The sequence below is a fragment of the Lycorma delicatula genome, chromosome 8, assembly GCF_047948215.1.
Source record: "Lycorma delicatula isolate Av1 chromosome 8, ASM4794821v1, whole genome shotgun sequence".
NCBI lineage: Eukaryota > Metazoa > Arthropoda > Insecta > Hemiptera > Fulgoridae > Lycorma > Lycorma delicatula.
Genome location: NC_134462.1, coordinates 88165665 through 88190831, shown reverse-complemented (window position 1 = coordinate 88190831; position 25167 = coordinate 88165665). Strand labels below are relative to the sequence as shown.

The window sequence follows — 25167 nt, the reverse complement described above, 5'->3', positions numbered from 1 at the left end:
TTCGAATATTATTTTGCAAGCAATATAGCACCGATGAAAATAAAACTGTGTTTATTAAATTTTATTGGCTGTATTTCACGATTATTTTATTGATATTAGTGCTTATGTGGTTTGACTTTGTTAACTATCGCATTTGACTTTCTTTTTACATAACATTTTTAAATTTCTCAAAACGTATAAATATGTTTGATTCACTCTTATTGTTATTGTGTGCTTAATTTTAATTGCCAAATATTGACATTTGTTTACATTTTTATCCCCTTTTGCGTTGGCTGCATTGTCGATTTTCATTGCGGCATTGAATGAACCTGAAATTATGTTTTTACTTTTTGTTTGTGAAAATTATTTGTGCGAGATTAATATTTTTGCTAATTATCAATAATGTTTAAGCAACTACGAATTTCAATGTGTTTCCTGTTGTAATATAATTCCTGCAATGGCTGGTCGGGTGGTAGCTTCTGCTACGGTTAGGGCTGTGAAAAGCAGACGACCTCTACCCTTCAGAGCGGCTCTAGTGCTGGTAAGTCAATTAATTTCTGTTTTTTTACCCATTATATTATTTATAAGTTACTCTGCTAATTATTCATGTAGTATTTAACGTTATTTTACCTCTCACTTTTCCATCTCAATGTGTTTCTTTTAAGCGTGAAATTTCTAAATTTGTGATAAAATGAAATGGCGTAATTTTATTTGAATTTGTTACAATACTACTTCGATCAGCTGTGAGTTTATGAATGGGATTTATAACTGTAATTTGTGTATTAAAAATTAATACATAGGATTTTCCGTATAATTTCCTAATCTTATATTAATTTTCATTGGTGAGAATGAAATATTAACTGGTGAAATTCAATGATTTCTCAAATAATTATTTGATGATACTTATATTTAATTTACATTTAGCTTGCTTAAAATTAACATTATAAGTAAGGTTGAATATATGAATGCAGCTTTTTTTAAATAAATTATTCATTTAGTGTGATTTAAGAAGGTTCTATAAATAAAATAATTTTTAAAAACTGCTATAATGGTAATAGCCGAGTACCATATAAGAAACAAAACTTGACCAATGAAAATTTTATGGTTAAGTAAGGTGTTCATCAGGTTTTCAAGTAACTATTTAAATGACCTAACTTTAATAATTAAGTCATCCATACAAATCATTTTTTGCTCTTATGTTTAATAAAAAGCATTTTATTTAACAATTATCTGCATTGTTTTGTTTGAACACATTCAAACAAAACTGTGTTACTTTTTAAAGTTTAGAAAAAGTAAATGCAAAAAATCACAGAAGTTATATTATGTGGAAACGAAGTAGTGCCGAAGTTATGCATAGATTATATGAAGTAGTGTTAGCACTGTTATATAATACATAAAATAATATATAATATATTAATTAACTATGCACTATTAGTAATAGTACACTGGGGGAGACAGTGTATGGTACAACAAAACATTGTTTATAGCAAGAACCTTTTTAGCAATCCGTCCTAACTTTGTGGGTCAACTAAGCTGTTTAAACTGTGATGACTAATAGATGATTTAAATTTATGTTTTTGGGATTAAAGTAATTTAAATTAGCTTATTCAGGAAAATTGAAAAATTTTTAAAACTGCTGGGTATATAGGGTGTAGGGTGGTGGTATATTTTTGGCTAAAATATTCTTAACGATTGAAAAGTTAGTACTCTGTTGTTTTTGTACTCCATTTTACTTTTTAGTTAGGATATGTAGGATATACTTTTTAGGATAAATACATAGGCCTTAACTAAAAAATTTGTGATTTTCTCAGATTCTCAAAGAAATTAAAAACTAATTAGGTGCTTATATTAACGTGTAAAAGCTTATTGATGTGATTTTCTTAATCTAGGTGTTAATATTACTCTGTCTGTCAGATACCTAATAAAAATATTTTCACTTATGTAAGCATCATTGTCCAATCTAATGTGGTGTTAGCTTACTGGAATGAGTGGCAGTATAATACATAGAATGTCCTCACAAAGTATGGGAATTTCATCTTCCTTATTTGGCCACTGGAACTTTTCCCCTTTGATTTCCATTAACTTAATGTGAAAATATTTGGCATTAATTGGCAGTGGCATTTTACTTATGCCAATCAAAGTTGTGAGGTACCATTTGTTTTGGTTAAGAGCAGCCATATAGTCGCCACTTTTTGTTTCAGGTTCCATATGATAATTTTACAGACCCAGTGGTCCTGGTACTCTTTCATCAAAAGGTTTAAGGTTAGACCTTGCATTTTCAAATTCAAATTCATCACTAGACCTTTGGAATAATTCAAAGTTGTGATCTGTAGAATCAGAAACAAAGGACTGTTCACTTTCTTTTTTACTTGGAACTAGGCCGAAGCATTACAGATTTGCTTTTTTTTATTATTTTTTTTCAGTGGCTATTTTTCCTCTTGAAACTAGCTTCCTTCTTTCAATTTCTTGTTTATTTTTTTTACAGTTTTTCTTATTCAGAAATTTCTTTTTCATAACTTTTCATTTGCTGAATTACATCATTTTCAGTTAATTCATTTCATTACTAATTGAAAATCCTTTCTTTTTTTTTGGATTTCTGTTTTGCCTTAGAGTTATTATTTTCAGAAGTATAAGTAAAATTTGAAAAGTCATGTTATGATCCTGGTGTGTTTTTGGTCAATTCATCTTTTGCTTGGTTGCTGATGTTAACAAATTCATCATTTGGATGATTAGTGATAGTATCTTCTGCAAGTGCCAGCAAGATTGCTTCATGATTGGCTTCTTTTATTTCAATCCGATCTGCCTCTGTGCTGATCTCATCAGAAAGGTCATAATTTTCAACAAACTATGGGCAACCTGTAATGTATGGCATCATCTGGTTGGTTTCCAATAAGTTCATCATAATGAATCATCAGGCATTCCATGCCTGTACCAGTCAGCATTGTACAAATCAGCATGTACCAGTCATGCCTCTATATAAGACTAGGCCTAATTTCTGTGGCTGGTGGCAACTTTTTAAGAGCACATTGAAGGTCAGTAGGCCAGATTCCTGACCTAGTAGATTTGAATCTTGCTTTTTTGTTAGGCTCCTTAATAGCTTATCTGTCTTTCAACTCTTTCATCAAACTTGGGAAATATTTTATTATTATTTTGAAAGATGTTCTGCGACCATGCTGCCTTTTAATCGTCAACCACATTTTCTTTACTGGAACAAAAACTCTTACATCCAATGGTTGGATCTTGTCAGATGGTGTGCTGATATTGTTAGTATGTGAATATTATTCTCAATGGCTAACTTAGCAATTCTGTATTGAGTATGGCCGTCATATAGAACCAAAATGGGCTTAAACATGTCTTTTGTGTACTCAACAAATTTCTGAAATTAGCACAAAAGGTATTTTTGTCCTGCCATTTATTTGGGGAAGACAAATATGCTGCACCTTCTGGTCCATTCACACACCATGAATCATGAAGGTTTTTGCTTTTATAAATTATCAAATGAGAAAAAAATGTCCCATTTGCAGCCCTTTCTGTTTTCTGTTACAAAACGTCTTGTTTCCATTCCCTCCCTTCGCCTGTTAAACACATTTTGTCCCTTCTTTGCAAGAACTCTTAGTCATGCTTTTCCAGTTTCATCAATGTTAACAATTTGCCCTGATTTTTTGATACAAAGATGTTGCTTTAAACATTTTAAAGAACTTGTGAAAGACTCCTTAGTTCCGCACAGAGCTCTGAATTTTTGTATAGCTTGTACTTTATGCTTAATGATTTGAGGATGTCGAACCATTCCCTACCAGGAGATTTATTAGTTTTTTAAAGTAGGATTTTAAGTTGGTTTAATTAGAAAAATAATATTTTTTGATAAATCGTTTTAATTTTTTTCTGATATCAATGATTTTTGACCAGCTCCTTTAACACTATCTTCAGTTTTTCTCTTAAAATGATTTCTCAAGGATTGTTCAGGAATGTTCATTGTTCTTAACACACTGTACACACTATCACCATTTTTTATTCTTATAAGTGCTTCATCTAACATTTTTTTCTATATCTGCCCTCAATTTCCCTTTTGTAAATTGTAGACATTTTGGCTACTTTTTAAACTGTTCTAGAGCATACATTTAGCACTTAACTAGTTACTTTAAAAATGTAAAAACTTCATATAACCTGAAATGGAACCATAACAAAACAGTTAAAAAGCATGAAAGAGCTGCCTGAATTGATATGTGTGCCAACGCATCCAATTCCCTTTTAGTATTACTATTCCATTTTAAAAAAGTAGCGTTAGATTAGAATGTAACATAAGTTAATATTTTTTAATAAAAGTAACATTTTATGATTACTAATTTAAAAAAAATCATATGTTAAAAATTGTATCATTTTGTTTAAAAATTACCACACAGTTTCCTTTTGGGAGATTTGGTGGGGTAAATTTTCTACCCCCACCACCCATCCTTCATTGGTATTTGAAACAAAGTAAGGGTAATTAACTTAGCTTCATACAAGCATTTACTATAATAAAATGTGCTTATTTTAGGAAAATCAGACTGGTTTTTTTTTTTTGTGAATTTGGTCAGAGTGAAAATATCTTTCAACATTTTTAAAAAAGGTATGCCAACAAAAAATTTATTGTACTTTTTTGGATGAAAAAAGATTCTTAATATATTTTTACCGTAAAGTTTAAGAGCTTATACATACATCCATTCATTTGTTACAGCTCTTAACTGCATATCAAGAAAATGGAAAAATCTCAACAAAAAAAATTGCTCATTTACCATCACACTCTTTTCACACCCCCCCCCCCACCCCCCCCGCTTACCCTATATTTATTTCTACTAAATCCAGAAAGTTCTAAGTTTGATTTCTTTTGGGGGTATTGACTTATATTCGTTAAACATATTGTAATTCTAATTTTTGTGCACAAACGTTACAGTTATTGGTAAATTAAATGTGATAATAAACATATTTGAACATTGAATTGTGGTTTGAAGCATGATACATGCAGAAAGCTAATGAATGTATATATGAGATAGTAGATATTCAATTTGGTGTTTGTAAAATATAATTTAATGAGACTGGGGGATATAAGCTGTTATTTGTGAAAGAATTTATTGTTGCTTTTATAGTGGTTTCAACTCTAATTTTTCAGCATTCCCTCTGATATTTCAATACTGGGCAACATCTTAATATGAAATTTTAGTAAATTACTTCATCTTAAACTGCCATCAGAAAGTACATAACCATATTTACCCAATCTTTTTTTCTGTTCAAAGCTGTAGCTCTGATTAGTTTTTCTCTTCCCTTTGAAAATTAACCTAAGGAATTGATGTTTCTCTTTGTATTCGTAACTTATCCTTGGAGCTTTTTTCTGTTTTTTTATATTTTCTATTAAGTGCAGTTGTTTACAATGTATTTCCCATAGAAAGTGGGACGTGTAGCAATGAATATCACCTGCGTTTCAGTATGCTTGGCTTTGTATTCAACAGCATATTTGGCCAGTGTAGAAGGCAACAGGAAACCATTCTATTCCTTACATTGTAATCTATGGAATGGCTATGTTATCTTTGGGATTGACTAGTGTAACCATTAAAGTAGCCATTAAATAAATGACATACAATTAAAATGGTTATGAAATTTTCTATAGAACCTCTTATGTATCTAAGAATGTATCCATTAATTATATGATTTTTATATGAAATCTATTCGTAACACTTTCCTTGATGATCTTATTTCCAAGCAGTTAAACGGACTGTATATCTGAAGTCCTTGTTTATACATCACAAAATAGTGCATGTAAATTTGTTTTAATGAAGTTGTATTTTTGTTAAAGTGAAGTGTAGAATTTCTGAACTGAGAGACAAAAAGTGGAAAAAGGAACTTGATAATTATGATTCCCTTTATAGAATCCTTCAGCTTATCTCCCATCTAAGCAACTGACATTTTTTTGAGTAGGAAATCATTAAATTTCTTTTGTAATTTTTTAAGTTTGTGTTATTATATTCTGTTAATAGACTGAGCACTCTGTTAAAATGATTAACTGTGGTAGAAGAGAAGTGCTCGAGCAGTCATGTCATTGAAAAAGTCTGGTTGGCATTAAGATGAGTCTTGAATCTATAACAATGAATGGCGTTAGTCGGATTGAAAATATTTATATGTTTGTAGAATTTATTTTCAGCATATCTTGTTGGCTAATGATTGTTCAAAAAGAGTTTTAATTGTAGACAAAAATTCTTTTGATTTATTAAATATTTTAAATTAGTCTGATTAAAGTTAGTAAGCATGGTTATATTTAGAAAGAAAAATTAGCTTATCTTGTGTAAGTTTCACAAGATCTTTTGAAACTACATTTAGTTGTTTAAAAGATTTTAAATTAATTGTTTCAGGATGTCGTGCTTAATTTACAATACAATGTAATTCGTTGTGTAAGTAGAGGGGCTTTCTTTTAACAAAGCTTCCTCCAGGAGGTTCTGGTCTGTAAAATCCATAAGGATGAGAATGTGAGTTCTTCGAACATAAACTTATGAATTTTATTACGAGCTAAAATTAGTTAAAATGAGAAAGAAAATTTCATGAATAAAATCCTTAGCTTTTTTTTTTAATAAATGAATTTTTGAAACTGCTAATAATATATCTAAGTAAGGTATAGGTAATATATCTAGGTAATAATAATATATCTAAGTAAATAAATGGATGCTACAAAAATAATATGCTTTCAGTCACTTACTAAAACAGTATATTAGTCAGAAGCACAATTAGAGGAACCTTTCACCTTAATAATAAATAAAAGGTTGTATGCATAGTAGTTTTAACATTTATTAAAAATCAGACAAAATTTTAATTTTTAATTTATATTTTTTTGTAACAGATGAAACTAAATTTATAAAACTGTAAATGTTGATTGTGTTATTAAACTATATTGTGCGATTGTACTTAATTTAAACATAAGTTGGATTAAATTTCTGTAAATGCAAGTGACAGCCAAATCAGAAACATTTTTACAATCAACAAAATATAATTAACCAGGTGTTAGCATTGATTAGTTTGTTAATTCCAGGTATTAGCATTGATTTTGTTTCTGATTGTCAATAGTGTAAATTATACAAGATTATTATTAATTTGTTCAATGATTTTTCTTATATTAATGACTGTGCAGTTGTTTTCGAAAATGTTGGGATGTAAGGAAAAAATTGTCAAATTAAAATTAACTTAATTTTTTCATTAAAAATTAATAACTTTGTATGACTAGATACAGAGTTTAAATCCGTGTCCTGCATCTACCTCTATTGTACATCGACCTGTGTGTTTAATATTATACCATTCCTTCTCACTGTTTTCTTTCTTGTTTTTTTATAGCTTAAGTTTGTTAGATTTGTGTAAGAGGTGTATTTCAATATGTTAATGATTGTAGAAAGTACACCACTTTTTAGAAGTGTGCTTAAATGAGTAAAATTCTAGATGCTGCTGTACGGTACCATAAGTGTGTCCAAACCTTAACTCTTACAGTTTTGTTGGTGTGATTGTAAATGTACTAACAAGTAATTGACCTAATTTTTTGTGCGAGGATATCTCTAAATTTCTTATAACTTAATATTTCTTTTTGAAACAAATCAATGGTGGTACTGTTCACATAGCTCTTAAGAAAAGAAGTTATTTTGCTTACAGGAACCTGCTGTTAGTAAACAGACTGCACACTGATAACAGTTATTAGCCTCCAGGCCATGTTAATGGGAATATTATGAGTGCTTTTAAGGTCTAAAATTCAGAATGGAATTCAGGTACTGAATGAAACGTTTTTCTTTGACAGTGTGTTTCATTTATCTGAAATTACATAATTAATTCTTTTTGGTCTAAGAATTTCATGCACCATTCACAATAAAATGTTGGATTATGACTAAATAACTGTTCGGATAAAAATTTATAGGTGTTGAATTTTGGGTGTAGCATTCTTTAAAAAAAACTATGCTGCTCAGGAATTCTGTATTTATTCATTAGAAAACCTGAATTGAGAAAAAATATTGAGTGACAATTTTCAGCAATATTGTGCTACTGCAAACTTGTTTACCATTACTTAAGATGTTTTTGGTAAATGTATAATTTCCAAGGTAGGCCTTTACAATTTGTCTGACCTACAGAAATTGGCCTTTACAGTTTGTCTGACCTAACACTCGTTTACTTTTTCTTTTCAGGAGAAACAAAGAAATTTATATAAGGATTGACCAAAACCCATCAATAAATTAAAAATAGCCTCTTTTTAAACAGCTTCTATTTGAAAAAATTTACAAGTGTCGACTATTTAAATAATGCCTTAAACAAGAGAATACCTTTTATTTATAGTATTTTCAAAAAAAAAATCATGATTTGTTATACACAGTATACTATAAATAATCTGGATAATAAGAGCACTATTTTCTGGCTAGTTTTTTTTTCTGGGAAAGAATTTCTGTACACAATTCTTGGTTTTATTTTTAATTTTATTAGTCATTTTATAAATCTTGAAAAATGTTTTGTTTTTTTTTATTATTAATAGTCATTACCTAATTTTCTTGATGTTTTAAAATCTAAACTAAGCATTTTTAACATTCAAAGAAAATTAAATTAATTATTTAAAAGCAATACACAATTTAAAATTGTTAAATTTAAATATTAAAAATTTCATTCGGTGGTCCCGGGTTCGAATCAGTCAGCCATGACATTTTTCATATGCTACAAAATTTTATTTTCACATCCCACACACAAGCTTCAAAGCTTTTGTGGCGATATCATCAAGCAAAAAAAAACTTAGTATCTTGATATTACTTTCTTTTCAGTTTCATCACTGTTGTCATCAATCATATGTTTGCCTTATTGATATTGTTCTCTGTCTAATTTTCACAAATCATCATTCCATTCATTTAACCATCAGTTCCATCCATACTATAGCTAATGCAGTATTTTTTCAGCTTCATATAGCACAACTTTAACTGACATTGCACTGTTCATAGAATTCCAATTTGCTGTTTGCTCCAGGGAAGATTTTCTGATCCTTGAATATCCAAATGTTTTCATAGTTGTCCGTGAATTGAGAGTAATAATCTTCTAACTTAAATACTAGTTTGATGGAAATATCAAATGATTGAAAAATAATTGTCTTGTTCTGGAATGACGACCAAATCAGTTTTATATTTTGTGTGAGTTGCCATTTATATGTACTTAATATATTAAATTGTAAATTTTTTTTTCTTTAGCAATTCCACCTCATTGTTAACAAATTTAATCTGTTCCTCAATCAAATTATAACCCATTGATCTTTTTTCATTGGTAAAATGAGATTATATATTTAATTGAAATTCATTAAGTATTTTAATAAATAAAATATTAGTTTTGGATACTAAAGATGACTCTCTTTACTGATTACTGTAACGTAAACACTTTTAAGAAAACTTTACCGCTTTAGGCAGTTTTTTTTTTTTTAAATACTGTTAGAGTTGGGGTAGAAATCATTACTGGCTGTTTTAGAAATTATTGTGGTACAATACTATTTTATTTCCTCCTGTAAAAACTGTAGCACTTAGATTCAAATGATTCAGATTCTTTTCTCTCACTAATATGATGTACTGTTGAGATTCAAATACTTTTACTTGCTAGTTGTTTAGCAAATGCTGACAAGATGTCAAATACTTAGAAGAGTTTCTATTTAGAAGCTGTCACCTAGATTCGATTTTTTTTAGAATTTCTGTCTGGTTAATTTAAATAATCTTATATTATTAGTGCTTCATATTAATAGACATATCTTGACTTTTCTCCCTTAAATTGGTTATGTGCACTTGTTTTTTTTCTGTTGAAAAGATTGATTTTTCATTGTAATCATAAATAACATTTCAAATGATTTCATGGTTGCCGTGTTTATATCTTATTTCTTGAAGTTTTGTGATTTCCAAATTACTCTCCATATACTTTCATTAATTTATCATTTTTCACACATGTTTATGATTTTCTGTATTTAGATAACTATGATTAGAACAAATAAAATTTTGTTATAATAAAATTTATTGTAAGTATAGTGACAGAAGATAAAATTAAAAGTTGATTAAATCAAAGAATGCCACAGGTATTGAGCTAAGTGGTCTGTTAACAAAAATAATGAAAGCAAGGTTCATTACTGTGAAAACAATTATGTGAACATTAATTACATGCATTTGTTTTGTTACATGGTTCTAGTAATTTAGTAACAGAATTTAAGGTAGATCCTATTTGTATGTGTATGAGATATATGGGAAATCGTGCTGTCTAAGTTGGCATCTTATTTTGAATTATCTTGTGGTAAATACTGTATTTAGTCCACTGAATTGCCGCTCTTAGATTTGTTTTTATATTTATTAGTCAGGGATGCACCAATCAGGAACCAACCTATTAGTCCTTACAATTCTTACAGAAATTTTTCAATTCATAAAAGGTGCCAAGACTGGCCACCTCTAGGGACCAGCATAAAATCCAAACTATTGGCTGAGATGCTTATTGTAAAAGTTGCACCTCCTAGTCCTAAAATCTGAAGAAAAAGGAATTGTATCAATGGAATGATTGCTTGCGTAGGGGGAGATATATTTAGGGTGGCTTAATGTGTTCTTTGAAGTTAGAGGGTCACCTATAATTACAGGTTTTTACGGCATTATCTAATTTATTTCAAAATTGTATATATATAGTAAATATGTTATTTTTTATTCTATTATTAAAATTATATAAACTTTCTTTTTTTACAGACACCGGCAGCAGTACAAAAAATTAAACAGATATTAGATGGTAAACCAGAATTTGTAAGTATTACTATTGCAATCTTATCTCACATATATTTATTGAAAATGAATTCTATATTCTGAATATATGACAAGTAGAATTGTTCTAAGTATGCAAAAACTAAACACAAAGTTAAATTAGCCAAATTAAGCATATTTTAAGATGGCATCATTGATTACTTCGTTACATTTTTGTTATATGCATTTAATTTTTTATTTACATTTAGTTGAAATTCTCGGTGCTTTTGGATATAACTTTTTAATTTTTCACAATAAATTTTGGATATGCTAGTTGGATTACTCCGTATCAGTATTTTAAAATAATAGGAAGGATAGTTTAAAATTTCAGGTGGTAATAAATTGTGATTTTAAAAAATTTTAATTAACATATATTTTTATGTGGAATTTGTTATTTAATATATTGATATTATTATTAATGCTGCTTTATTGAGTATTATTATAATTATATAACGTGTTTTATCAAACATCGTTATATTTCTACTGATAGAAGGGAATTTATTAGTTACATATTATATCATCATTAGTATTCTAATGTTATTAGTATTATTATTTCTTCTTATCTTTCATTTCATTTAATAATTTTCCTTTTTATTTCATATTTTATGTATTTACCATATTTCAGTTAAAAAATTTTAAATTAAATATGCTAATGTAGAAAAATAAATTTCTACCATAAACTCCAAAATTATATGCTAACCTTTTTTGTTTTAATGCTAGACTGAATGTTTAAAAGATTAAAAAATTATTTGTAATTGTAGATAGTTTAAATCTTAAGATATTTCATGAATTATTTGTAGTGGAATGAATTCTCTTTTTTTTAACAAAGCTTAGTCAAAAAATGCAAAGCTTAGTCCTGTATAAATAATTTGAGTAAGATCTTTGAGTTGAGAAGTTTATTCAGTGCTCTCTTATTATGAATTCTTACGTAAAACACAATAATTTATAACTTTAAAAAAATTGAAATGTTCATATTATTTTATCTAAAATAAAGACATATTTATACTAATATTCTTGAAATGTAAACTAACTGTGCCCAGCTTTTGCATTTCTGCACATCATCATTTTTATTAAATTTGTAAGTTTACTTTAATTTATGTAGAATTTCGACTGGTTTTGAGTTCAGATTTCTTCAATCAGGAACAAGGAAATAGAGATCCTTGGGGTGTTGGGTAAAGTCTTTGGGCATAAGTGCAGGAAAGATGTCTTCTTGTCAGCTTTATCGACCCATGAAGGTGTGATAATTGACAAGGACCATGTCCTTGATATTTTGTTGAATGATTTACTGCTGGACAACACAATGGTGGCTGAGGTTTCATACTACTGGCGTGTCAGACAGGAAGTCGCGGCTTTCGAGATAGACTTACAATCTTCTGAGATTACTGAGGCGGAGGTGCGTCAGGTGATCTGCAGTATGGCATGGTGCAAGGCCTCGGATATGATTGTAGAGCTCCTCATCTGATTGCTTCCAGTACTTCTTGGTCCTCTTAACTGGAATTTACAATAGGTTGCTCTTTACCGGTCATTTTCCGATGCTGAAAGTGTGGAGACTTGGTATTGTTCAATGGTAGCAACAGAGATCCTACTGTTAGTTCTTCTTGCCATCCACTAACGCTCTTGCCTGTGATTGGTAAGGTTTTTGAGAAGGTCTTATATTTGTGTATTAATGTTAGATTGGTCACTGATCATTTGCTAATGGACAACCAGTATGGTTTCCGACCAGGCAAGAGCACTGAGGATGCCATGCTAAAGGTGATGGATATAGCTTCCTCTAGTTCACACAAATATGTATTAGGGATTTTTCTGGACATATCCAGGGCATTTAATAACATACGGTGGTCCTCTACCTTGTTTCAGACCCAGAAACGTGTAAATGTACACGAAATGAATTAGAAGTGCTCTCAAGTTATATCAGCCATTGGAATGTTACCCTACGTGATGGTGGCCTCACCACTTAGCTTTTAGGTGTTACATGGACATATTGCTGGGGGCCCAGCGACTCCTTTTGCTGGCTCTTGTAAGCGGTTATAGAACAGATGCAGTCTGTATTATAGCCAGAGTCAAACCAATAGATATCTTGGCTAATGAACGTAAAGAACACTACATTTCCAAGGTAAATAACCTATTGACGTCAGAACGAAAGCAGGAGATTGAAGACTGGGGCCTTGCATCTTGGCAGGTCAGGTGGAATGAATCCATCACAGGTAGCTACACGCATGGTATATTTCCTATACTGTCTGATTTAGGTGCAATTAGATGGGTTTCTCCCAATCGGTATATCACACAGTTTCTCTCCAGGCATAGTGCTTTTTGGGTGAATTTGACTAGATTTCGTTTGGTAGATTTGAGTCAATGCCCGGATTTTGGGACTAATGATATAGTGGAGCACGTCCTCTATGTCTGACCCCGATATGAGGTAGAACGTTCATGAGCTGTTAGGGAACTTGAGGGAATACATTCCTTTCAGGAGCCTGCAGAGGAAGTTTAATCGAGGTATTTGATCATGGTAGGATTCCAGGTGGCTAGGATTTCAGCCTACGCATTGGATTGGTTGTAGGTACAATATAATCAAGGCACGATGCCTTGATTATATTGATATCGTTTGTGATTCGATTTGGGGCTCCCACTGTTGAGGGTGGCTGCACTGCTGCAGTATGGTAGCCTGTGTGGCTGGGGGCATGGCAGTCCCTGATTGTGACTTTGTAATGCCGTGCGAGGCTCCATGATGTGACCGGGTGGGAGTGCGGGTTTGTCCCCGGCTCCTGTGCGGATCAGAATGAGGTTACGCTTCTCCTTGTTAGGTGACTTAATTTGGTCAACTTATTGGGTATAGGTCTGAATTTCTATGTTGCGTAAAACATAATTTTGATTGGTATGAGTATAGCACTGATTTGACTTACAATAAGTTCGTTTTCTGAGGCATTCACAGTCACAAATGGTGATGTCAAATTTAGACTAGGCGCGGGGTCCACGGTTTCAGTCAGTTGGTTTGAGGGTATCATGTTAGGTTAGATGTGAATTTGAGGCCTACATGAAGGTGAAATTTGACTTGTATTTTGCTGATGCAAATGTCTGCCGAGGAATTTACATCGGTGGCATCCCGACCGATGACTGTGAGATGTAATCAGTTGAGGGTCTAAAGACAACCTCCGGTAAAGTCCCTCAGGGCTTGAAATGGAAGGGGTGGTGTGGCGACCGGTAACGTCACAAGGTGGGTGTCTTCCCCGTATGGGGTTGGGATCATTATGAAATTTTGTCGTACTGGTAGTGTATTGTGTCAACGTAAGGGAGGGTCTGGTAGGCCAGTAATTGTGTCCACAAATGAGAATTATGGACGTGTCTTCGATCAGGTTTTGGAATCTCCTAAACAAAGTCTTCGATGAATGTCCTTGAAAATTAACGTCAGCAATACATCGCTTCGGTGATTTTTAAAGACAGGTGGATTTCCGTACTGAATTGAAGTTGGACAACAATTGACGAACCAAAATATGGATTCCAGGGTTGTGTATTGTGGAAAATTTTTGGCTGTGGTGTACGAAGATCCAGATCATTTAAACCTTATCTTTTCTTATAATTCGAACATACATATTTGAATTCTATTGAGTTTTGAGGGGATCTATCTTGGCTGGATCATGGTTTTGATCCTAAACATGGTGGTGGTTCTATAACTAGATGCAGCTGCTGTTCAATCTGTGTTATGGGCCTTTTAAACAGGAGTTACTAGCTGTCTCTTTGGCAATATTGGCATCAGCTGGTGACAGCTTGCACAGGCTAGAGTAAAATGCAGCCTCGATACTCTGTGTAATCTTATTAGGAGTAGGCTTGTAACTTCTTTTTGCCAAGTACCCTCAATATGTGGCTTCATAGATGTTTGTGATTAGTACATGTTTCCTCTGCTTGGTTCATATTTCTGGGTAGGGGTGCTATTCGTAAATGAATCTTTCCTTCTTGGCAATTCTCCCACTACGTATAACTTCAATAAAACAAATGGTATTAATATATTGTTCCAACAGAAGTTTTCAGGCCTGGCTGGTGAATTCAGGTTTTGTGATTTAAAAAAATCATGGTTCTGTTGAGTGTTTATTCATTGTTAGTCTGGGAGCATGCACGTTCACCATCCCTCAGTAGGTTAGCCGGAATTTTTGCTGTGGAACTTTGTGTAGATTTAATAGCCTTTCATGCGTATGGATTTGTTACATTCTTTTGTGTGCTAAGATTTAAAAAGTGCATTTCAAACATGCTCGTTGAGAAGTTTGCTCTATATTTAGTAATTTTACCACAGCCATGAAGAATTTGTTTCTACTGGATTTGTAGTCACATGGCGATCTTGCACAATAATTGGTGTAGCAGTCAAGGAGGTTTGTGACCAGCCTCCTGGCTAGAAATGTAGCATATGATCGATTTTGATTGTGATGTGCTTTATATAATGCTGGTCAGAGGCTATATATCGATAATGCTCCAATGTCTCTCCTGGATAGCAACCATTTGGTTATTTGTTACACTGATTGTGTGCACCATTGTGGCAAGAATTCAAAGTGATATGTGAAATAAGTGGTATTCAGGGTGACTGTTAAATGAAATGAACAGCCTAATTAAATTTTTGAAAGCTATCAGAATCTAAGCTTATGTTTTACCTCAATTTGGATAGATACCCTCTAAACTTCCTCACTTTTAATTTTATTTTTTTAATGCACTCACTAAATATTTATTAAAAAAAGCTTTTTTCCCTAATTTGGTTTTAGTCTCATTAAAAAAAATCACAGAAACCAGTGTAATTTTTTGTAATGTTAGAAAATGGAATACTTAAAAATCCATTTTAACATTAAGAATTGTGAATGTCATCTACCTTTGGAAAAAAATGAAAATGATACATATATTATAATGAAATAACTAAGAAGTAATTTTAACATTATCAAACTATCATTATTATAGAAATAGAGATAATTGCAGTGTAGTGTAAGTACTAAAGAATTCAGCAATTGTAAAGAACTAGATAACAAGATTATGCAGATTTAAATACTTGCTACCTATTTTTGGGCTTCAGTCATTGTTGTAGTATATTTAAATGGAGCTATATTTGCACTTAGGCTTCAAAGTATTAATACGTCCTAAATTATTGTTAAGTCCAAGATTTTGTTCTCTGTGATTGCATTAGTTTATTGTGAAACAAGGAAACTTAATTTATTGTTTAAGAAAGCATGCAATATAAATTTTCAATGAATAAGTGTTAAGCAATTTTTAACATGTCTTATTTTTATGTATGTTACAGATAGGTTTAAAGGTCGGTGTTCGACAACGTGGTTGTAATGGCCTTAGTTATACACTTGATTATGCTAAACAAAAAGAGAAGTTTGATGAAGAAGTTGTGCAGGATGGTATGTATGCACAAATTTAGTGAACATATCTTGTAAATTCCTAAGCATAAGTGTACTTAATATTTATTACGAGGGAGTAGTGACATATTTTTGATAACAATCTACAGTTTTGAGTTCTAAGAAGTAAAAACATGGCGTCCATGACTTGTGATTGGTCCCCGAACTGTGCAGTCAATCTCTGGAAAATTTCCGTCACTTGAACTCCTTCACGAGCAAGAAATTGTATAATTATGCGTTGCACAGTGGAGGAATGTACCTGTTGCTCCAATATTGTGAATGTTACCAATTGGTTGGGAGTGTGGAATGACCAGCTCTCCCCATTCCTAATGACCCCATCCAAGCATACTAGAAGCACGGGCCCAGTCATACCAACCGTAGACGTTCAGGAACAAAAATCCCGTTTATATTTAATTTACTCTTGTACTTAAACATTTTTTTCAATTTTTGGCAGTATGGCATGGCAAAAACTTTTTTCAAATTTGATTAATTTTGATAAAACAATAACTTTCAAGAAAATTCAGATTTTCTATTACATTCATCACCTTATGAGGGTCTTTAAATGTAAAATAACTGCAGCATTTTTTTTTTAGGAAGTCTGCTGATGGTTGGGTATTGGAATATTTCTCCAGTCCTTGTTATTTCTACTTATATATATATATATATATATATATATATATATATATATATATATATATACACACACACATTTTTGATCAAAATGATTTTTTTCATTTTACTGGTGTTTTTTTTTTCCACCTTTTTAAAGTGGTCACTAGTGAGTTTTCCAACTAGCTCTGCAAGCAACCTGGATTGAACAGTTGTTCCACTGGCTGCTCACTCTCAAGTATGCAGCAGGTATAGTTTACGCCATTTTATAATATTTTTTTTTCTGTAACCAGTCCTGAGATGGATTTATATGTTTCTATGGTTGGATTTTGCATTCAGCCATCAAGACTTTTTTGTGGTCAAACATTAGCCAACAAAACTCACACATCCCACTGCCTATAAAAGAAAAACATTTTGGATTGGTTTATTATTATACTGAAGTATATATTCAATATTTTTTTATTTTGAATAAATTTCCACAAAAAAATAATGTTTGCTGTTTATTCTTTAAACCAAGAACATTATAAATACATTAATATTTTTAATGACAACCATATAAGGTATGGGGAAAAAATGTGGATTTAATTGTTCTAGTTGCACTTTATTCTGTTCAAACACACACATTTACTTTCTTTAAAATTTTTTATAAATAATTATATAAGAAATTAGTTATAACAAATTTGAAAGAAAATAATTATGAGATTAAAACAAAAACTTGGATTATTATAATGTTAGGAAAAAATTAACGATTTAATATGGTTTGAAGGAATTAATCTGTCACCTTACACTTATCAAAGATAAAAAAAATGTTTTTCTTAATTATATAATCAAATGCATTTTGGTATTATATAATTTATTTTTTATTTTTTCAGGTGTCAGGGTAATAATTGATAAGAAAGCACAACTTACATTACTTGGAACCGAAATGGATTATGTTGAATCTAAATTATCTTCAGAATTTGTTTTTAATAATCCTAATATCAAGGGGACGTGTGGTTGTGGTGAAAGTTTTTCTGTGTAAAAAATTTAATTGAATGTCTCAGCCCATGATTTAAAGTGATTTAGCAGTAGTGATTTTCAGAAAATTACAGTTTTTTTTAATTTATTTAAAATGTTTAATATCTATTGTGATTTCTTTAAAATTTTAATCAGCATTATCATGTTATATACAGGTATATGATTTTATGAAATGCGATTTAAATTATTATTGATTGTTATCAATAATTTATTTATTTTAGTTAGTTGTAATAGAAAGGTTTAGTTAATAGCTTTACCACAAAATGGAATAAACTTTATTAATATTTATTTTGTGACTTGTTAAATAATTTTTGTTATATTTCTGTATTAGTTTTTAATTTTTATAAATATTAAGTCCTGCAAGACATTATGTGCTCTTCTGGAGTAAATAGGATCATACATTGTATGAAAAATCTGGAAATGTAATTTTATATCACAATTACAATAAGAGTGAAACCAAAAAAAAACCTGTTGTTATTAATATTAATTTTAATAATAAATTAAATTTTTCAATAGGCCTACAATGTAATAGCTTTTGCTTGTGTATAAGATGAGCATCTACTGAAGCTTATAGCCTACAGTAATCAGAATATTATACTGACAAATTTTAACATTAAAAAATGTAACCAGAATTCCAGAAAAAGGATTTCTTATGTCTCAAAAAAAAATATATGTATTTAATAAATCTTTACTATAGTCCTATTTTATTTATTAACTAGTTTAAAAGAAGAATCTCAGTTTGATTTTTTTTTTTTTTAAATCAGAGTAATTGCTAGTAAGAATCTGTAAGGTACATGTAAGTAGTTTTCTTAACAAAATTCTGAGAAACAGTAGATGACAATTAGAATTTAGAACAAAATTGTAGAGATTTTTTTTTTTGTTACAAATTCTGTGATGTCATATGCCTTATCTAAGTCAGTAATTCCTTTCATCTAGAAGATTCTGGGTTAGAATCAGGCTTGTAATTTTTCAATATAATTATAAAGAAATTTCATTCTCACTTACAGAGAACATCTTAATCATTCCCTTATATGTTGCAGTTAAGAAAAGATTTATGTGAATAATTTGATTGATTGCTTAATTCCGATCTAGTATTACAACATATTGGATAATGTCATTGCTACAGATTAAAAATAAAGATAAAATTAAAACTATAAATTTCTATATTGGTTTTTCTAAATTGTTTCAATATAGACGTAAAACATTTTTTTGACAAAAATTTATGTTACTTATTGTTATTTGACATTGTCAGAAGTAAATTTTTTTTCATGAGTTTAACAAGGGGTTGCCAAAGGAAAAAATCCTATTTTTATCAAAGTAGTTAATATTCAATCCTTGCACATTGCTAAATAAAGTATTTTTGGGGAAAATAAAATAGCTTTAATTATCTTTCTTTGTAAATTTACTCTATATGATTTATTATTTACTGTATAATTTCCACTCTTTTTACACAATAACACTTATAGCTATTGAATCACATTATCATAAAACTTAATTGTACTAAATAGTTTTCGCTTGAACTTTTTTTTTAAGTGTCTTCCACCCTCAGCTGTAAAACATCGCCGCCCATGAAGAGTTAAACTACTAGTGTTACCATCAAAATCACTTATTAATCATTAATAAGTTAAAATGATGTCAGATGATAACTTAAAAATTAATTGTATTATGGGTAGTTAGGAAGTTGGAACCACAAGAAGCCAAAATTATACCTGTCTCTGTAAATGTATGAACTCCTGTATAGTGTCTGATAAATACATTTTAGTCTGCTGTTCATATTCTGGTAAAATATAGTGGAGGAAGATTTGTGAACTTTTATGATTTTGTGCCATAAAACAAATCGATACACAATAATATGACAGTGTGATTTGTAACAAAAAAAAAGAATGAATACTGCAATAAAGTAAGTATACCTTTGTTGTGTTTCTCAGTTTGTACTGAGGTAATAATCACCAGAACACAGTGTAAACCTGTTATTATAGCAATATCTTATGTTCATGAGTGCATGAGTTTACAAAACATTTTGTGTGTAAATTCTAAATTTTATTCTGTTATTGGTAAGTTACCACATTCAGTGCAGAGCACGTGCAGGTGTATGTGGTTTATGCATACATGCAACCTGCTACATACATGTAGTACAGTGGCTTTTCTATCTTTACTGGTGCTGGTCAGCATGTTGTTTACTCAACATGTTGTCTTTACTGGTGCTGGTCATGCTGGTTACTCTGTATCGTGTTAGCGCATCAGAAACGTTTATATTTTGTTATTGTGCAATTCATTTATCATTACATTGAACTGTTTTTTTTTTTTTTTGGAATTTTAGATTTGCGTGAACTCTCATCAGTTTTGAAAGAGGTTAAATTTATTTTATAATTATTTGTGTACACCAATTTTATATTCTCATTTTAAATTAATATTTTTTGGCAGTTTTCAACTTTTATTATAAAATTTATGTTACATAAATATTTTTAATTTTATTATTATTCTTTTAAATAAAAACGTTAAAATATACGATGCATTATTTTATTGTGTTTAAAACATAAAAAATATAGTTATTTTACTTGTTTTTCAGATCTAAAAATGTTCTGAGGAATTTATGTAAAAACTAATTTTCAGTTTGATAGATGAAAAAACTGGAAATTAATCTAACTGAAAAAAAAATCGGCAAAGAGGGTTAATACACCAATCAAAAGTCAGGAGTGACTTAGTTAAAAATTCCTTTTCATAGGCCTGACTAAAACTGCATGTTTTTTTATATTTAAATCTAAACTTTTACGCATTAGTGTTGCTTTTTTATTGGGAACTGCACCCTCTTGTACCACTGATTAAAAAGCCTATCCGATATCACGTATCTGTGATCCAAGGAACAATACTGATTTGTTTTTGTGATCTTTTGTTTATAGGTTATTATGCCAAGTAGGGGCAAAACTGGTAAAAAAAAGAATTTATTAGAGGGGCTGGCAGAGTGTTCAAAGTCAGGTTTACAACTAGTTCGCCACTTGCAATTCTTTAAAAATCCAAGGAAGAATATTTATATGATGTTAAGTTTGGTTCTAGAATGCTATTTCTAAAATAGTCAAGTACCGAGTTTAGTGAAAACAGTTTATTAATTGTAGGGAAAATTAATTATGAATTTAATTTTTTTTAAATTAAGTTTGAAATGGTGAAAAATAAAAAAAAAATGACTACCCAAATATCAGAGAAGGAAAAGATTACAGGAGATGAGTGAATGAGAATATTTTTTGAAAAGATGTACCAATACCCCATCAATAAGGAAACAAGAAACAAATAGCTATCAAGATCCATAAGTTTAAAAAAAATAATGTTGACATATTGTATATCTCAGTGATGTACAAAGGTGATCAAATTCCTTTCCCACTACATAAAATGTGAATCAAAATGAAATTGCCTTGATTACAGTTCAGTAGCTCAACAAAGTTCTTGCCCCAAAAGGCATAAAGATTGATGGTGTGAGTGGGTGAATGAGGTCATCTGGTGTTATTGATTTTTTTCTATAAATGCAGTATGCAACTATATCCCTCTAATTTTTATGTTTCTTAGGGTAAACTTTTAAGAATCGCATGCTAAGAGGGACATTCCTGTAACCATTGGTAAAGCATGTTTGTCAGGTTGTTCAAACAGCTCTTTTTTAACTGAACTTTCTTGACAATTTCATAGCTCATGTAAAGCCATATAAAGAAAAAGGTTTTTATAATTGTGGGTTTCCATGAGATAAGTTTGTTGAAGTTGCAGAACATTAGACTTCAGCTGATGTTGTTGATCATTTAAATTCCAAAGTAGCAGAAGCAACATTTTAAGTAGTTTTAGGTAAGCCAGTGTACTTACTTTTGAAGGAATATTATGAGAACTTCCGAGGATTTTACTGACAAATCCAATGGAAACTATCGAGGCTAAAACAATAGCCTAACGGTATGTTGGTGACGACACTGGAATTGTTATTCAGATACACACACACAACACAGAGCACTAGAAAACATTTCCTTTCACAATCACTGCTAGACAGAGACTCTCTCATTCTGAAAGAAAGATTAATAAATAGTAATGTTTACCCACGTATATTATCAGCAGATAGCACCATCTTCAACAATGCACTGGGCCCTTTTTCCAATTGCCTTATGAATATATCTCATTTAGGTTAATGCTTCTATCTTTAAAATATTCATGGTAAATAAATAAAAAAACCTTCAACTGATCACGTTTACCTTGATTTTTTTTTTCTTTTTGGATGAGGTGACATGTACAGTTTCCACCAAGTAACAGCGAGCTTGTAGTGACAAGATTACTACCCAACGTAAGAAATCTTAGTAATCCCCCTTACCAAATAATTGTTATATTTTTAACAAATGAATGCAACAATTTTGAAATGAAATACAATCAGCTAATTTTGTATTGTACATTGTAAAATGTAATAATAGATGACAAAATATTATATATTACTAGTTACATAGTAAATATTGCAATAAATGGTTATTACTGTAAACTTTAATTATTTACTGGAAAATGAATTATTTATTAATTTCTCAAGTAGAATGCTCTCCTTGCTGTCATCACTATCTTCAGGGTAAGTGTCACTATTAAGACAGTCGCTACATAAAGAGACAATGAAAGATTCTGTCAGAAAATCTATTAACAATTCTTGACTCCAATATTCACCTTCGATTTTTTTAAATCTTTTACAGTAAGGTTTCTAGTGTTTATTGCTCATCAAATTCATTGTAGCTTCCCAGAGTTTCTGCACTTCTAACATCTTACATGTTGTGTTGTTGCTCGCAGCCTGTCGTTTTACCTCTGACCATACCATCTCTATTGGATTTAAATCAGGATGAAAAGGTGGTGGAAGCTGCAGAATTTTATGTCCACTTTTTTCTAACAATTCATCAAATTGGTATAGTTTTCTGTTACTTTTGTTAGAACTTAATTAGTTCTTACAATTGTGGTTTATGCATTTGAGACAAAAATGGAATATGTTTCTACAGCCAAATAGTAATGTCTTGTTTCTTGCTTGATGACACTGGAATTTTTCAGAAAGTTATTATGATATATAGTATTGGCAGTAAGTACTACGAACTCAGGAGGAAGGTTAGGAACTAATTTTTCTGCAGCCCATTTTATATAATTTTTATTCATGCTATCATGGTAATTACCACTTTTTGATTTGGCTGTCCAAGTTAACATCGCATTTGGAATAAAACCAATTTCACCTCCGGCAAAAATTATAATTTAGCATTCACGTTTATTTATTGGTAAATGACGTCCTCCATTGCTGTCATCAGTCCACAAGTTTGCTGTTGAATTAGATGATAAAACATAGGATTCATCCTAAGTATACAATCGCCTGGTTACATTTTCTTTCACAGCAAACTTAAATTCAGACATAACTATTTGCATGAGAATGAACTATTTTAAAAAGTTTGAACCGTAAACCACAATAAAAACTTTTTACAATATATTCTATTATACATTAATTGACTATGTAACAAAATACGTAACATATGACAAAATTGAATACTGTTCAATTTTACTGAGAGGCAGAACTACAGAACTGAACTTCATGTATATGAAAAGCAAAAGAGAAACAAAAATAAAATAAAAATTGTTTTTTATTTGAAACATGATATCACTTTCTTAATACTGAAAACACACAAAAATGCATTGCTTCGTAAACAAGTGTATCATGTTTATGCTAATAAGAGATGACTAATCATAGTGTGCCAATGTTTCAGAGAATAACAGTATAGCAGTGACGTGCAGGCTGATCATCCAAGCTTGCCATTATGTGGTGGCTACTGTACACCTACTGTGATGATTGAACCTTTGTTTAAAGATCATTAATTATAAATCATCTCAGGGAATACTTTTTTATAATTTCAATTTTCACTGGCTCAGTCCAAAAGTTCTTCACCTTCTGCAGAATTTGAATTTGTTTTGGTTGATCATCAAATAATAAGCATAAATGTGGCTGCTATGTGGAGGATACCTAAATTTTATGTAACATTTTCATGACAGATGGAAAAAGTCATCACTAAGAAGCAATGGTACTTACTAGTTTTGTATGTTGATGACTATCCTAAATAAGGATCAACAGTTGAAGTTTGGCCATCTACAAAATATTTCTACCACTTGTATACTTTACTTTAAATCCACATAACCAAATGCAGTCTTCTTGTATTAAATAAATTCTTTTCCCATACGTATTTCTTATTTTAAACAAAACAATATAAATATTAATTACTTATTTCAATGCAAAACATTGCCAATGTGTCTACTACAACTTCCTGAAAGACTGATCTATGTTGACCAAGCAAAATATTGCATTAAAGTTTTGTTTTGGTTAGGCTACATCCTAATAGAGCCACTATGTTGTAGAAAATGTCCTACAAGAAGTGGTACTTTGTATTTGTTCAAAATTTTATAATTTTACAAAGCAAAATCTGTAAAATAAGGTTCCGATTTCTATTTTTTCTTTTTTATTATTACCTCAGGATATTTTACATTAATTTGAATAAGATAGGTAATTTGAATGAAATGATAAATAAAAAAATAAGTAAGAACCAAATAATGTTGGGAATCAAATCTTTGACCAGGTGTCTTTCTAACCAATAATTATACCAAATGTCAAACAAACTGGTTAGAAAGTGTATTGTTGAAATATCTTATTTTTCACTAATTAAGGAAACACTCATTGCGATTAATTAGAATGTTTTAAAAAAATCTAAAACGCAGGTGTTTAACAGATTACAATTTAGGATGACAAAAAATAATACAAAGAATGTTCACCCAAATGGATGTAAACATAGTATGTATCACCATAGAGCTTAAAATGCTAATAAAAAAAATCTGATGTGGACACCACACGACTCCCTTATACACCATTAAATTACATGTAACATTTTAAAAAAAAATAAAAAGTACATAAAATTTTAGTTTATTAATAGCTTTTGATATTTTTTCACATTTTTTTTATTGTTATTGAATAATTATTATTTACTGTAAAAATTTTTTTTACAATCCGAGGTTAATAAATTATTAATAAATCAATATATTTACATTAAAAAAAAAAGAGATGAAGTCTGATTTGAACCGATATGCCTACCCTTGTAAGATACAAATATTTCATTAATTAAAATTTTATTTGGCTATCACTCAGGAACCAATGAAAATAAGTACCACTTATGATATATCATTGAAAAATTTTCAATGAGGGCTTATTGCTGCAGTTAAGAAAAAGTCCAAAATCCAAATGTTTTGGATTTTGAGCTTTTTTGGACACTTTTGATTGTCAATTCCAATCAAAAGGGGAGGTTGTACAATTAGATGTTACAACAGTCCTAAATCCAAAATTTCAACATCCTACGGCTAATTGTTTATGAGTCATGCAAGATACGTAC

General features: G+C 30.4%; 1 protein-coding gene across 1 annotated transcript; it reads left to right on the top strand.

The window, feature by feature from the left end:
• The first annotated feature begins 147 nt into the window (after positions 1 to 147).
• Positions 148 to 20269, top strand: MagR (Iron-sulfur cluster assembly 1 homolog MagR). Its single transcript, XM_075373591.1, has 4 exons — positions 148 to 520; positions 10713 to 10766; positions 16033 to 16138; positions 17617 to 20269. The coding sequence occupies exons 1-4, from the start codon at positions 437 to 439 to the stop codon at positions 17763 to 17765; spliced, it is 393 nt and encodes a 130-aa protein (XP_075229706.1). The 5' UTR covers positions 148 to 436; the 3' UTR covers positions 17766 to 20269.
• Positions 20270 to 25167: the final 4898 nt, after the last annotated feature.

Coding starts and splice junctions, on each gene's coding strand:
- MagR (XM_075373591.1), top strand. CDS start 437: ATGGCTGGTCGGGTGGTAGCTTCTGCTACGGTTAGGGCTGTGAAAAGC. Junction 521..10,712: donor TCAGAGCGGCTCTAGTGCTG/GTAAGTCAATTA, acceptor CTTTTTTTACAG/ACACCGGCAGCAGTACAAAA. Junction 16,139..17,616: donor TGAAGAAGTTGTGCAGGATG/GTATGTATGCAC, acceptor TTATTTTTTCAG/GTGTCAGGGTAATAATTGAT.